This window comes from Thunnus albacares, chromosome 22 (assembly GCF_914725855.1).
Source record: "Thunnus albacares chromosome 22, fThuAlb1.1, whole genome shotgun sequence".
Lineage (NCBI taxonomy): Eukaryota > Metazoa > Chordata > Actinopteri > Scombriformes > Scombridae > Thunnus > Thunnus albacares.
In genome coordinates this window covers 9,157,538-9,173,709 of record NC_058127.1, presented here as the reverse complement: position 1 = coordinate 9,173,709, position 16,172 = coordinate 9,157,538, and the positions used below count along the sequence as shown (strand labels likewise).

The window sequence follows — 16,172 nt, the reverse complement described above, 5'->3', positions numbered from 1 at the left end:
TTTTATTATTGATTGTCCAGTTTCTTGGCAGCTTTAACAATGACAGGGGACGATGATGACACATCAGTAACATTAGCTATATTAGCTAGGTAGCAAATGTGAGCTAGCTAGCACATTTATTTACCTTTCTTTTTTTTTTCTCTTTCCCTCTCTGCTCCACCCTTCCTCTTTTTTCCACCGTCCATCTTGCTGCTAAGTCATTTAGCCACTCTAAATGCACTTGCTGCCAAATGAAACGTGTAACTGCCAACTACTCTCTCTCTCTAGACTCGCTCTCTATTTCTACCACCTGGCTGGCACAATGCACAGGTCAGTGTTGCATTCAGGGTCAAAAAAGAAAAAAGGCCTACTGGGCCAGTGAGCAGGCCAGGCCACAGGGAAAAGTCCCAGTGCTCCTGATTGCCAGTCCGGGCCTGAAGTCAGCCCTATGTGACAAACATCATCCGATTTACATGAAATTTACGAGGTGTGGTATACACAATATACAGCAACATAACGTTTAATTAGTGGGTTTTCTCTAGCGCCACATAGAAGACATGGGAAGTGATAGTTATCTCCTACAGATAATGTCCAATATTCATGAAAATGTATATCCATGTCAGTTGCCTTCTGGTAAGTGTGTTGCTGCTTTAATATTTCACTTATGTAGTATTGCCTTCCTGCAACAGGAAGTGAGGCCTAAATGACACATAGTTCATCAAATGTATACACAATTTCGAATAAGTCATCTCCAGCACCACATACTGCACACAGTATGTACACAGTACTGACAATTCAGAGCTGTGTCAACAGTCCTCGAATAGCGATAACACATAATATAATGACAGAATAATAATAATATCCATCAAACAAGAATATTATGCAATGTTCTGTATTTTTTGCACAACATGAAAAAAAGCATAAATAATCACAACTTGTGTTATAAGTCTAACACAGGAAGAAGTGCTTCAGATATTAAAAATACATTTTGATATTTTTATTATGGGAGTAAACCCACACCTACACAGGGCGAAACACCACACAGCAACAACAGTCGGTGAAGGTGTGACCCTTGTTGCTGTGAGGCCACAAATGTTTTTTGCTTCAGTGTTTTTTTCATCGATGAGTAGTATTTACAACTCCTAGCTTGAACAACCAAAACTGCCATACTGTAGTGGCTTTAAAAGCACAATTTATCAACAACATTGTAAACTTTTCAGTGTATTCATTTGTTGTGGCTGTACAGTAGAGTATCAATATCAATGGATTATAGGCAGGTACATACACACTCTGTAGACTACTGATATGATTCATGTCATGCAGCCTTAAGCAATTACAGAGCATGACTGTGCATGAAATAAATCCATCCAGTGTTCAAATGTCAGAATTTGGTGACACATTAGTTCATCTTCCTACAAACAAACAACATTCTGGCTGCAACATATAACTGTTTTAAAATATAGTTATGTAACAAAACTGTCAACTTCATGACACAATGCAGTAAATAAAAGATAACTCTTTACACTCTTTTTCAAGTGATTTATTTCTAATTATTTCATATTGACAGAGTTCAAGGTTTGGTCAGTGATACTAAACAACAACCATGGATGCAATGACTTGCCCTGACTCTGCCAATCCTTAACATGATCATTAAAGGACCAGTGTGTAGCATTTAGTGCCATCTAGTGGTGAGGTTGCAGATTGCAACCGACTGAACACCCCTCCCCTTTTCAAGCATGTTTATTATTATAGTATGACATTGCATTTTTGAGGGCCTTAGGATGGTTGAAAACTCACAAAAATTGGCACACACATCAGAACTGGCGAAAATTCAAGAACAAAGTTCTGTAGTGATTGGCTTCGGGCATTGCCAGCAGGCTCCATAGTGCACCCAAACACAGGGCCAAATTTCTTTCATGTGCATGAAATTTGGAGGGTTCAGTGCTCTCATTATTGTCGACATAATACATATTTTTTCAAATGTTTTCACCCAATAGGAAGTCAGCCATTTTGAATCAACTTTGCATTTTTTTTGCAAAGTGAGCCATTGACAGGCGTTGTACTTTAACAAACTCCTAGAGATTTAGCCCAACTATCTTCAAATTTCATAGGTTACATCTAAAGACCTTTGCGATGATAAATTGTGAAGCAGGAAGTTGTTGTAACTCCACTTCACATTGTTCATTCTGCCCCAAATTTCTCATGCTTGGCAAGAGTCCAGGCCTGAACACATCTACATGTCAATACTCAGTCATAGTCATAGCGCTGCCTAGTGAGTGAAAATCTCATATGTCCAACTTTGGTGATTGTCACATTTCACTTTTGGGCAACTCAAAATTGTAGTTCAAATGTTGCTATTTCATCACATCAAACAGGTGGTGTGACAGTAATTCTTAACAGAAAACTCACAAGCCCATATGTACATTGAAATAGTTATTGGTCTCTTTAATTGCTCCTCCTGTTCATACTTGACCTGAAATACTGCCAGACTTAAATGTAAGTGATGGGAGTCAAATACTCAGTCCCTGTCTTGTGAAAAAAATGCATTGTTAAATTCAACTTAAGCCAAGTTCAACAGTCTGAGGTAGACAAAATCAAGTGGGTACCCTCCACATTTGCAGCTTTTTCAATATGAAATTCCTAAAATAAAGAACTTCAAAACACAAGACAAAACAGACCTAAAATGATAGAAAAAAATGTATATAACACAAGTTACCCTTCCATTATATGTCAGAACTGTTTATTTGTTGTGGTTGTGGTTGGTGGAGAGAAGCTGTGGTGCCTCACTCTGAAAACTGAGTACGTGACAATGCATGCATGTTTTGTCACACAATTACCTGTAACCCGTGCATGACTAGTTCCTCTCAAACAACCTCTAGTTTTCTCTGTGGTTTAGTCAGACAGGAAGTCATACTTAACCACACCCTCTGCAAAGCTCTGAGAGACTCAGACACAAAGAAGAAATCTAGAGAAACAGAAGAAGCAAAGCAATAATATTTATAAACATTATTACTGTATTTGTTTGAAGATTTCTTCACCCTGTCATTTTCCACTAAGTGAAGACTTACTGTATCTTTGATTTGTACAATCTTAATGGGTACAAATCGTTCTTTTCAATTTTCAGACTGCCAGGATGTTTCATCCATTGATCTTACTTCTCCTAAAACAGTCATGGGGAGGTAATTTTAATGAAACATGCTTGAGTAATACAAGGATGTGTGTGCATGTGCTGGAAAGCAAAGAACACAATTCAGCTTCTGACAAAAAAAGAAAAAAAATCCTTTTATGTAAACGCAATGAATAAGATGAGATAAAAAAAAATGGACATGAAGTTAATACTAACATCAAAACTAATAATAAATTATAAAAAAAAGATCATTAATTCAACAAGGAAAGCTGGGTTAGAGTCTACAGTTAAGCAGCTCTGTGAGGCTGCACTTTACAACACAAAGTGAGGTTTCCAGTGTGAATTCAGTTGAAATTTACAACCTCTTAAAAAGGTAATGCTGGTATTTTTTCAATTACCAAAGAGATTATTGATAAAAATATTTTTGTGCACTTACCAACTGATTAAAAATTAAAATACACAGTTGCCAGTTTACTTTAACTATGGCAAGATTAGTCTGCATTAGTTAGTACAGATCAATTTTTTACACCTGTTATTGACTAATTTAATATTATACTGTTCAGTAAAATACCACCTGAATAAGTGGTACATGAATACACTACTTTTTTACCAGAACTCTGGGACAGCTCAACAGAGAAAAACTAAAAGAAAAAATGTTTTGTAGTGACAGGGTTAAAGGCTCTCTTCAGTTAACTGTAATGTTTGAAAAGTTCAAAATCTAGACTCAGTCAATCGGAGTACCATGAGAGAGACAAGAGTTCATTCCTGCACTCACTTTTCAACTCTCATTTAGTTTCTCTTTCATTCCATCTGCAGCTGCTGAAGTAGAATGTCACACCGGTTGTGGTTAGAGAAAAACAGTGAGGTCAAAGAGTGAGAAACCACATATTTAAAGTCACTGACTTCACCTTGCAGTGAGAAAGCTATGACTGTCTTCAGTGTCTGCAAAGAATAATGACTGAGGACTTTTTTAATACCTGATTCAATGATGACATATTTGTTAGTTTTCTTTAAACTTTTTTGGATTCACAGAAGTTCAGGATGATTCACCTGACTGATGGACAGTCTTTCAGAGCTTTGCTTTTCCATCACACCATTATTTATTAAGGCCTGAGCACCGAGTACTGCGAAGGCCCCATTGTAAAGCAAGGAATTACTATTTTTTGTCCAAATGAATTACATTATTTAATTATTTTTGAGGAGCTAAAGGTGCTTAAAAACTCACAATACTTTGCACATGTGTCAGAAGTGGTGGACATTTATATGTTTCATGGTTCTTGGACATGGGTGTGGCAAATTGGCTCGATAGTGCCCACTATGAAATTTCAAAGTTGAACCCTCACATGTAGGTTTCCCCTAGATGTACCCAATTTTGGTAGGCATATCATGTCCAGACTTACAAATTGCCTCTTGGAGCCATACCCTAAGCCCAACAGGAAGTCAGCCATTTTGAATAAACTTTGCATTTTTTTGGCAAAGTGAAGCCATTGACAGGCGTTGTACTTTAACAAAGTCCTAGAGATTTAGCCCAAACGTCTTCAGATTTGGTAGGTTACGTCTAAAGACATTTGCAATGATAAATTGTGAAGCTTTTTAGTTTTCATGGAACACCCTTGGTGTGGTGTGCCAGTCAATTTTGCCCAAAACATGTTTCAGGCATTAAACAGGAAGTTGTTGTAACTCCACATTACACTTTCAAATCCACCCCAAATGTCTCACGCTTGATAAGAGTCCAGGCCTGAACACATCTACATTTCAATATTAAGTCATTGTCATAGCGCCACCTACTAACGTCAGGAAGTCAGCCAGGGCCATACTGGGAAAATCATTCAGTCCAGGAAATATAGCGCAAAATGTAGCCCCAGTCAGGCCACTTTTTAAGCAGAGGGTCTGGGGGTCCCCCACAAAGAAAATTTTAGTTAAAAAGACTTGATTTCCTGCATTCTGATAAATTTTAGTGCATGTGAATAACAAGCTAATGATCCAACAACTGCTTAGTACAATGTTCTGTTATAAACCTCAAATAAAACCAAAGGTACATATCATTAAGGAGGGAGACACCACTACTACTACTACTACTTTGGCACCAATGCTACTCTCTCTGCCTTCAAAAAGGAAAAAAGTAAGAGCACGCCATATTTTTAATGTACCCTTATAATACAGTTAACCACTCTCTTCACCTATTCAAAGAACAGAGCACAATACCCTACTCAGTTTACTGATATACACTAACAGTTACCCATGAAAGGTTAAAATAGCCCTTTAACCAACACAAACATTTAATAACATAGATCTTTAAGTTTCAACAACTTACAGTAGCCTGAATAGTGTGACGTTGTGTTGTCTCAATAATTTTAAATTGTGAGCTCAAAGTATGAAATTTTCACCAAAACGAATGAATTTTCAAATAATATTGACCACATTACCTAGACTAGATATGCCAATTATGTCATCAATCTTTTTGAAGAAATTAGAAAGGCAACTACCACTTTTATTATTGATTGTCCAGTTTCTTGGCAGCTTTAACAATGACAGGGGACGATGATGACACATCAGTAACATTAGCTATATTAGCTAGGTAGCAAATGTGAGCTAGCTAGCACATTTATTTACCTTTCTTTTTTTTTTCTCTTTCCCTCTCTGCTCCACCCTTCCTCTTTTTTCCACCGTCCATCTTGCTGCTAAGTCATTTAGCCACTCTAAATGCACTTGCTGCCAAATGAAACGTGTAACTGCCAACTACTCTCTCTCTCTAGACTCGCTCTCTATTTCTACCACCTGGCTGGCACAATGCACAGGTCAGTGTTGCATTCAGGGTCAAAAAAGAAAAAAGGCCTACTGGGCCAGTGAGCAGGCCAGGCCACAGGGAAAAGTCCCAGTGCTCCTGATTGCCAGTCCGGGCCTGAAGTCAGCCCTATGTGACAAACATCATCCGATTTACATGAAATTTACGAGGTGTGGTATACACAATATACAGCAACATAACGTTTAATTAGTGGGTTTTCTCTAGCGCCACATAGAAGACATGGGAAGTGATAGTTATCTCCTACAGATAATGTCCAATATTCATGAAAATGTATATCCATGTCAGTTGCCTTCTGGTAAGTGTGTTGCTGCTTTAATATTTCACTTATGTAGTATTGCCTTCCTGCAACAGGAAGTGAGGCCTAAATGACACATAGTTCATCAAATGTATACACAATTTCGAATAAGTCATCTCCAGCACCACATACTGCACACAGTATGTACACAGTACTGACAATTCAGAGCTGTGTCAACAGTCCTCGAATAGCGATAACACATAATATAATGACAGAATAATAATAATATCCATCAAACAAGAATATTATGCAATGTTCTGTATTTTTTGCACAACATGAAAAAAAGCATAAATAATCACAACTTGTGTTATAAGTCTAACACAGGAAGAAGTGCTTCAGATATTAAAAATACATTTTGATATTTTTATTATGGGAGTAAACCCACACCTACACAGGGCGAAACACCACACAGCAACAACAGTCGGTGAAGGTGTGACCCTTGTTGCTGTGAGGCCACAAATGTTTTTTGCTTCAGTGTTTTTTTCATCGATGAGTAGTATTTACAACTCCTAGCTTGAACAACCAAAACTACCATACTGTAGTGGCTTTAAAAGCACAATTTATCAACAACATTGTAAACTTTTCAGTGTATTCATTTGTTGTGGCTGTACAGTAGAGTATCAATATCAATGGATTATAGGCAGGTACATACACACTCTGTAGACTACTGATATGATTCATGTCATGCAGCCTTAAGCAATTACAGAGCATGACTGTGCATGAAATAAATCCATCCAGTGTTCAAATGTCAGAATTTGGTGACACATTAGTTCATCTTCCTACAAACAAACAACATTCTGGCTGCAACATATAACTGTTTTAAAATATAGTTATGTAACAAAACTGTCAACTTCATGACACAATGCAGTAAATAAAAGATAACTCTTTACACTCTTTTTCAAGTGATTTATTTCTAATTATTTCATATTGACAGAGTTCAAGGTTTGGTCAGTGATACTAAACAACAACCATGGATGCAATGACTTGCCCTGACTCTGCCAATCCTTAACATGATCATTAAAGGACCAGTGTGTAGCATTTAGTGCCATCTAGTGGTGAGGTTGCAGATTGCAACCGACTGAACACCCCTCCCCTTTTCAAGCATGTTTATTATTATAGTATGACATTGCATTTTTGAGGGCCTTAGGATGGTTGAAAACTCACAAAAATTGGCACACACATCAGAACTGGCGAAAATTCAAGAACAAAGTTCTGTAGTGATTGGCTTCGGGCATTGCCAGCAGGCTCCATAGTGCACCCAAACACAGGGCCAAATTTCTTTCATGTGCATGAAATTTGGAGGGTTCAGTGCTCTCATTATTGTCGACATAATACATATTTTTTCAAATGTTTTCACCCAATAGGAAGTCAGCCATTTTGAATCAACTTTGCATTTTTTTTGCAAAGTGAGCCATTGACAGGCGTTGTACTTTAACAAACTCCTAGAGATTTAGCCCAACTATCTTCAAATTTCATAGGTTACATCTAAAGACCTTTGCGATGATAAATTGTGAAGCAGGAAGTTGTTGTAACTCCACTTCACATTGTTCATTCTGCCCCAAATTTCTCATGCTTGGCAAGAGTCCAGGCCTGAACACATCTACATGTCAATACTCAGTCATAGTCATAGCGCTGCCTAGTGAGTGAAAATCTCATATGTCCAACTTTGGTGATTGTCACATTTCACTTTTGGGCAACTCAAAATTGTAGTTCAAATGTTGCTATTTCATCACATCAAACAGGTGGTGTGACAGTAATTCTTAACAGAAAACTCACAAGCCCATATGTACATTGAAATAGTTATTGGTCTCTTTAATTGCTCCTCCTGTTCATACTTGACCTGAAATACTGCCAGACTTAAATGTAAGTGATGGGAGTCAAATACTCAGTCCCTGTCTTGTGAAAAAAATGCATTGTTAAATTCAACTTAAGCCAAGTTCAACAGTCTGAGGTAGACAAAATCAAGTGGGTACCCTCCACATTTGCAGCTTTTTCAATATGAAATTCCTAAAATAAAGAACTTCAAAACACAAGACAAAACAGACCTAAAATGATAGAAAAAAATGTATATAACACAAGTTACCCTTCCATTATATGTCAGAACTGTTTATTTGTTGTGGTTGTGGTTGGTGGAGAGAAGCTGTGGTGCCTCACTCTGAAAACTGAGTACGTGACAATGCATGCATGTTTTGTCACACAATTACCTGTAACCCGTGCATGACTAGTTCCTCTCAAACAACCTCTAGTTTTCTCTGTGGTTTAGTCAGACAGGAAGTCATACTTAACCACACCCTCTGCAAAGCTCTGAGAGACTCAGACACAAAGAAGAAATCTAGAGAAACAGAAGAAGCAAAGCAATAATATTTATAAACATTATTACTGTATTTGTTTGAAGATTTCTTCACCCTGTCATTTTCCACTAAGTGAAGACTTACTGTATCTTTGATTTGTACAATCTTAATGGGTACAAATCGTTCTTTTCAATTTTCAGACTGCCAGGATGTTTCATCCATTGATCTTACTTCTCCTAAAACAGTCATGGGGAGGTAATTTTAATGAAACATGCTTGAGTAATACAAGGATGTGTGTGCATGTGCTGGAAAGCAAAGAACACAATTCAGCTTCTGACAAAAAAAGAAAAAAAATCCTTTTATGTAAACGCAATGAATAAGATGAGATAAAAAAAAATGGACATGAAGTTAATACTAACATCAAAACTAATAATAAATTATAAAAAAAAGATCATTAATTCAACAAGGAAAGCTGGGTTAGAGTCTACAGTTAAGCAGCTCTGTGAGGCTGCACTTTACAACACAAAGTGAGGTTTCCAGTGTGAATTCAGTTGAAATTTACAACCTCTTAAAAAGGTAATGCTGGTATTTTTTCAATTACCAAAGAGATTATTGATAAAAATATTTTTGTGCACTTACCAACTGATTAAAAATTAAAATACACAGTTGCCAGTTTACTTTAACTATGGCAAGATTAGTCTGCATTAGTTAGTACAGATCAATTTTTTACACCTGTTATTGACTAATTTAATATTATACTGTTCAGTAAAATACCACCTGAATAAGTGGTACATGAATACACTACTTTTTTACCAGAACTCTGGGACAGCTCAACAGAGAAAAACTAAAAGAAAAAATGTTTTGTAGTGACAGGGTTAAAGGCTCTCTTCAGTTAACTGTAATGTTTGAAAAGTTCAAAATCTAGACTCAGTCAATCGGAGTACCATGAGAGAGACAAGAGTTCATTCCTGCACTCACTTTTCAACTCTCATTTAGTTTCTCTTTCATTCCATCTGCAGCTGCTGAAGTAGAATGTCACACCGGTTGTGGTTAGAGAAAAACAGTGAGGTCAAAGAGTGAGAAACCACATATTTAAAGTCACTGACTTCACCTTGCAGTGAGAAAGCTATGACTGTCTTCAGTGTCTGCAAAGAATAATGACTGAGGACTTTTTTAATACCTGATTCAATGATGACATATTTGTTAGTTTTCTTTAAACTTTTTTGGATTCACAGAAGTTCAGGATGATTCACCTGACTGATGGACAGTCTTTCAGAGCTTTGCTTTTCCATCACACCATTATTTATTAAGGCCTGAGCACCGAGTACTGCGAAGGCCCCATTGTAAAGCAAGGAATTACTATTTTTTGTCCAAATGAATTACATTATTTAATTATTTTTGAGGAGCTAAAGGTGCTTAAAAACTCACAATACTTTGCACATGTGTCAGAAGTGGTGGACATTTATATGTTTCATGGTTCTTGGACATGGGTGTGGCAAATTGGCTCGATAGTGCCCACTATGAAATTTCAAAGTTGAACCCTCACATGTAGGTTTCCCCTAGATGTACCCAATTTTGGTAGGCATATCATGTCCAGACTTACAAATTGCCTCTTGGAGCCATACCCTAAGCCCAACAGGAAGTCAGCCATTTTGAATAAACTTTGCATTTTTTTGGCAAAGTGAAGCCATTGACAGGCGTTGTACTTTAACAAAGTCCTAGAGATTTAGCCCAAACGTCTTCAGATTTGGTAGGTTACGTCTAAAGACATTTGCAATGATAAATTGTGAAGCTTTTTAGTTTTCATGGAACACCCTTGGTGTGGTGTGCCAGTCAATTTTGCCCAAAACATGTTTCAGGCATTAAACAGGAAGTTGTTGTAACTCCACATTACACTTTCAAATCCACCCCAAATGTCTCACGCTTGATAAGAGTCCAGGCCTGAACACATCTACATTTCAATATTAAGTCATTGTCATAGCGCCACCTACTAACGTCAGGAAGTCAGCCAGGGCCATACTGGGAAAATCATTCAGTCCAGGAAATATAGCGCAAAATGTAGCCCCAGTCAGGCCACTTTTTAAGCAGAGGGTCTGGGGGTCCCCCACAAAGAAAATTTTAGTTAAAAAGACTTGATTTCCTGCATTCTGATAAATTTTAGTGCATGTGAATAACAAGCTAATGATCCAACAACTGCTTAGTACAATGTTCTGTTATAAACCTCAAATAAAACCAAAGGTACATATCATTAAGGAGGGAGACACCACTACTACTACTACTACTACTTTGGCACCAATGCTACTCTCTCTGCCTTCAAAAAGGAAAAAAGTAAGAGCACGCCATATTTTTAATGTACCCTTATAATACAGTTAACCACTCTCTTCACCTATTCAAAGAACAGAGCACAATACCCTACTCAGTTTACTGATATACACTAACAGTTACCCATGAAAGGTTAAAATAGCCCTTTAACCAACACAAACATTTAATAACATAGATCTTTAAGTTTCAACAACTTACAGTAGCCTGAATAGTGTGACGTTGTGTTGTCTCAATAATTTTAAATTGTGAGCTCAAAGTATGAAATTTTCACCAAAACGAATGAATTTTCAAATAATATTGACAACATTAACTAGACTAGATATGTCAATTATGCCATCAATCTTCTTGAGGAAATTAGAAAGGCAACTACCACTTTTATTATTGATTGTCCAGTTTCTTGGCAGCTTTAACAATGACAGGGGACGATGATGACACATCAGTAACATTAGCTATATTAGCTAGGTAGCAAACATGAGCTAGCTAGCACGTTTATTTACCTTTCTTTTTTTCTCTCTTTCCCTCTCTGCTCCACCCTTCCTCTTTTTTCCACCGTCCATCTTGCTGCTAAGTCATTTAGCCACTCTAAATGCACTTGCTGCCAAACGAAACGTGTAACTGCCAACTAATCTCTCTCTCTCGATTCGCTCTCTATTTCTACCACCTGGCTGGCACAATGCACAGGTCAGTGTTGTGTTCAGGATCAAAAAAGAAAAAAAAAAAATCTGCGGCCTGCAGCAGGCCTACCAGGCCAGTGAGCAGGCCAGGCCACAGGGAAAAGTCCCAGTGCTCCTGATTGCCAGTCCGGGCCTGAAGTCAGCCTTATGTGACAAACATCATCATTTACATGAAATTTACGAGGTGTGGTCTACACAATATACAGCAACATAACGTTTAATTGGTGGGTTTTCTCTAGCGCCACATAGAAGACACGGGAAGTGATAGTTATCTCCTACAGATAATGTCCAATATTCATGAAAATGTATATCCATGTCAGTTGCCTTCTGGTAAGTGTGTTGCTGCTTTAATATTTCACTTATGTGGTATTGCCTTCGTGCAACAGGAAGTGAGGCCTAAATGACACATAGTTCATCAAATGTATACACAATTTCAAATAAGTCATCTCCAGCACCACATACTGCACACAGTATGTACACAGTACTGACAATTCAGAGCTGTGTCAACAGTCCTCGAATAGCGATAACACATAATATAATGACAGAATAATAATAATATCCATCAAACAAGAATATTATGCAATGTTCTGTATTTTTTGCACAACATGAAAAAAAGCATAAATAATCACAACTTGTGTTATAAGTCTAACACAGGAAGAAGTGCTTCAGATATTAAAAATACATTTTGATATTTTTATTATGGGAGTAAACCCACACCTACACAGGGCGAAACACCACACAGCAACAACAGTCGGTGAAGGTGTGACCCTTGTTGCTGTGAGGCCACAAATGTTTTTTGCTTCAGTGTTTTTTTCATCGATGAGTAGTATTTACAACTTCCAGCTTGAACAACCAAAACTACCATACTGTAGTGGCTTTAAAAGCACAATTTATCAACAACATTGTAAACTTTTCAGTGTATTAATTTGTTGTGGCTGTACAGTAGAATATCAATATCAATGGATTATAGGCAGGTACATACACACTCTGTAGACTACTGATATGATTCATGTCATGCAGCCTTAAGCAATTACAGAGCATGACTGTGCATGAAATAAATCCATCCAGTGTTCAAATGTCAGAATTTGGTGACACATTAGGTCATCTTCCTACAAATAAACAACATTCTGGATGCAACATGTAACTGTTTTAAAATTTAGTTATGTAACAAAACTGTCAACTTCATGACACAATGCAGTAAATAAAAGAGGACTCATTACACTCTTTCAAGTGATTTATTTCTAATTATTTCATATTTACATTGTGAGTGACTGCCTTCTTTTTAGTAATCTGAATTTAAATTTTAATGGTCAGAAATGTATTATTGATTAAAAGTGTTTGAATATATCTTTATATCTTCGGTGAGTTCAGAGTTCAAGGTTTGGTCAGTGATACTAAACAGCAACCATGGATGCAGTGACTTGCCCTGACTCTGCCAATCCTTAACATGGTCATTAAAGGACCAGTGTGTAGCATTTAGTGCCATCTAGTGGTGAGGTTGCAGATTGCAACCAACTGAACACCCCTCCCCTTTCAAGCAAGTTTTTTTTAGGGTTCAAAGGGACATTTTGTCACCATGATATGTTGAAAGCATAAAATCATACAGTATAAGTTATCATTCAGCATACTGACCATCTCCAACAACAACAAACTTACCAGGATTACACATGCTACCTCCAAAATTATCCACTCCCATACACTCAGCCTGTCAGACATGAAGGGCAGAGTCATAACACGTCTTCCATTCACAATCGTGAATGACACTGATCACCCCTTTAACCCAGTTTCCACAATACTGCTGTCAGGCCGTATATCCGGGACTCTGAGATGAAGAAGAACTCACTTTGGCAGAAGTTTTGTCCCTTCTGCCATAGCAGCACTGAACAAACTGCCCCACTGACCTTGTATAGAGCCAGACTTATCTGTGTTGTGTGTGGGACACAGGTGGGGAATGAATGTTATGTGTTAATGTATCTGTATGTACATCTGTACGTTGCGGTGTAGTTGTCTGTATGTTTCTGTGTGCGTACTGACTGTGAAAACAAACTTCCTACAGGACAATAAAACTCTATCTATCTATCTATCTATCTATCTATCTATCTATCTTTAGCATTAAAAAAATCTTTGTCAAACAGTTTTGTTTTAATACATAAATGAAAAGAAATAAAAGATTCAGTTTCACATCTATTATATGGTCATCCCATCCAAGCAAACATGACCAAAAGAAAACCGTGAGAAAAAACATTGAGAAATTGACATAAAGACAAGAATTTATTGTATTGGAGAATAATAATAATATAATATCCATTAAACAAGAATATTATACAATGTTCTATATTAGTTCATAGTTAAAAATATTTTTGAACAACAGCAAAGTCGAGACAATATCACAAAGAAAACTATATATGTTATCATTGTATAATTTTTCATGTATATAAGCTCAGTCTATTAAAAGAAAACTTAATTCTTAAGATGATTTGTTGAACTGCTTAAACACAACCTGCCCCCTTCCCCCTCCCCTACAACTGTTTTTGCTTCAGTGGTCTTTTCATTGAACTTCCAGCTTGAACAACCCAAACTTCAAGTCTATTAGCATGTTGTAGCAGCTGTAAAAGCACAACTTACCAAAATAAAAAAATCTAAACTTTTACATTTTCATTTGTTATGGCTGTACAGTAGAACACGTCCATCCATCCAGTGTTCAAATGTCAGAATTTAGTGACACATTTGTTCAACTTCCGACAAATACACTCTGGGTGCAACATATAACTGCTTTGAAATCTATTTATGTCGCAAAACTGTCATAAAAGAGAACTGATTTATTTCTCTGGATTTACATTATGAGTGACTTCCCTCTTTTTCATAATCAGATTCTAAATTTTTCTGATTGATATTGATATTTGAGAATTGATGCTATTTCCTTTAATAGGTATTTTTGATAAGAGGTAAAAAGGTATTTCCATAGATACATTGACATTAAAAGGTGTGTTGCTAATACACAAAGCGGCTCATCTCATGAAAAATTTTTAATATACTTGTTGGTCTATAGGTCTTCTTTACTCTTGCTACTTAATGCTTATTGCTTAATACTCGTTTCTCCTGTGAACAAACCTACAGTCTCTGACACAGTGGTCCATGTGGTTACTGATTAATAAATGTATATACACACACATCTGTATCACCTAGTGTCTAATATAGTAAGCTAGAGCTGAGCCCAGTTATAATTCTCTATCATAATAAAGTGGTAAATTATTTATCCATTCTCATATTTGACTGGCCAGGAAACCACTGAAAGTTGTATGGTAGTTGCTTCCCCAAACATGTGAGTTTGCTTCCAAGCGGACATACACCTGGTCACCTTGCTGCAGCTGCAGGAACGCTGCATTTCCTCCATTATCAGCTCCATCATAGTTTGACTCGTAATCATGGGCTGTGACAATCAGCTCGCTGTTCTTGTACAAGTGCAGTAATGACTTATACGCTCCTTGACCATGATAGAAGATGGTAAAGTAATAAACACCTGCAACCGGTGCAGTGAAGATACCTGTGGAAACAAAAGCTGTTTTTGTTGCTGGCATTGAGAGTTGACAACAAAGTTTGAGTGGGTCAAATGAAATGTATCTGTCTTTCCATTATTTTCTTGCTCCTGCTACCTGCTCATCCTTTTCATGGGTGCAGGCATCCTGCTGAAATGCTCATCATACTATCATCTTGAGTCATTGAATGAATATATGTGTGTATGTCTTTTTCATATATTACCTGTGGATTGAGTGTAGGCTCCACCGATGTTTGTTATCACTCTTCTGTAGATTACAGTTGTGTCTGTGTTGAATGGTCCGATATTTTTATCGACACCTGCTCCTGCACTGAATATTACCTTGGTTCTCTCTGTATTAAGTAAAACATCCTATATCATTATCTTGTCAAGTATTTCCATCCCACTAATATCCTCCATCCTTGTTTATTGCATCATAATGAAAAAAATAATTAGTTCATTCTTAATTAAAGTCTTTAAATCAACCACAGGAAATGTTTGACTTTACCTTTGTTTCTCAGATCCATAATCTGGTTTTCACTGTCCTTCAGCCTGGTTTCACTGTCCTTCAGCCTGGTTTCACTGTCCTTCAGTCTGGTTTCACTGTCCTGTAGTCTGGTTTCACTGTCCTTTAGTCTGGTTTCAATAACTCGCAGTTTTTCCTCTATGGCACCAAACTTCATCAGAAGATCACACATGTCAGGTGAGCAGGCAGACTGTGTTTGACTATTTATTTCTATGTCAGTAGCATTAGCATCCTCCTGGGCCAAAGTCAAGCTGCAGAACAGCAAAACAAAAAATAACACAGTAAACTTCATCTTCCAAGTTCATTCAAGATCTCTCAGTCTCCTAAACTCTGATTGATATGATCCCTCTGACTGCTTTTATGTCATTTAAAAATGACCCGTTAATTTTTAACATCCCATTTGACACGTGAATTTATTATCTTACTGTAAATGATCTGTTAACTGTTTCAGTGGAAGAGTAATGGGGTCATGTTGGTCTTTAAACATTGTGAAATTGATACAACGATAAGATTTCTTTGGGTTGTTGCATAATAGAATATATATCTATTAAGTACAGTGAACCTGAGGTGTAAAACACAACATTACAGGAAACTCAACATTACAGACCAGACAAAAT

General features: G+C 37.0%; 1 protein-coding gene across 1 annotated transcript in view; it reads right to left on the bottom strand.

The window, feature by feature from the left end:
* LOC122973746 (collagen alpha-1(X) chain-like) overlaps positions 1 to 15,876 on the bottom strand; it is a 45,459-nt gene extending 29,583 nt beyond the window's left edge. The window contains exon 1 of the mRNA XM_044341480.1: positions 15,538 to 15,876. Coding sequence (XP_044197415.1) covers positions 15,538 to 15,847 — 310 coding nt within the window. The 5' untranslated portion in view covers positions 15,848 to 15,876. The remainder of the gene's footprint in view (positions 1 to 15,537) is intronic.
* Positions 15,877 to 16,172: the final 296 nt, after the last annotated feature.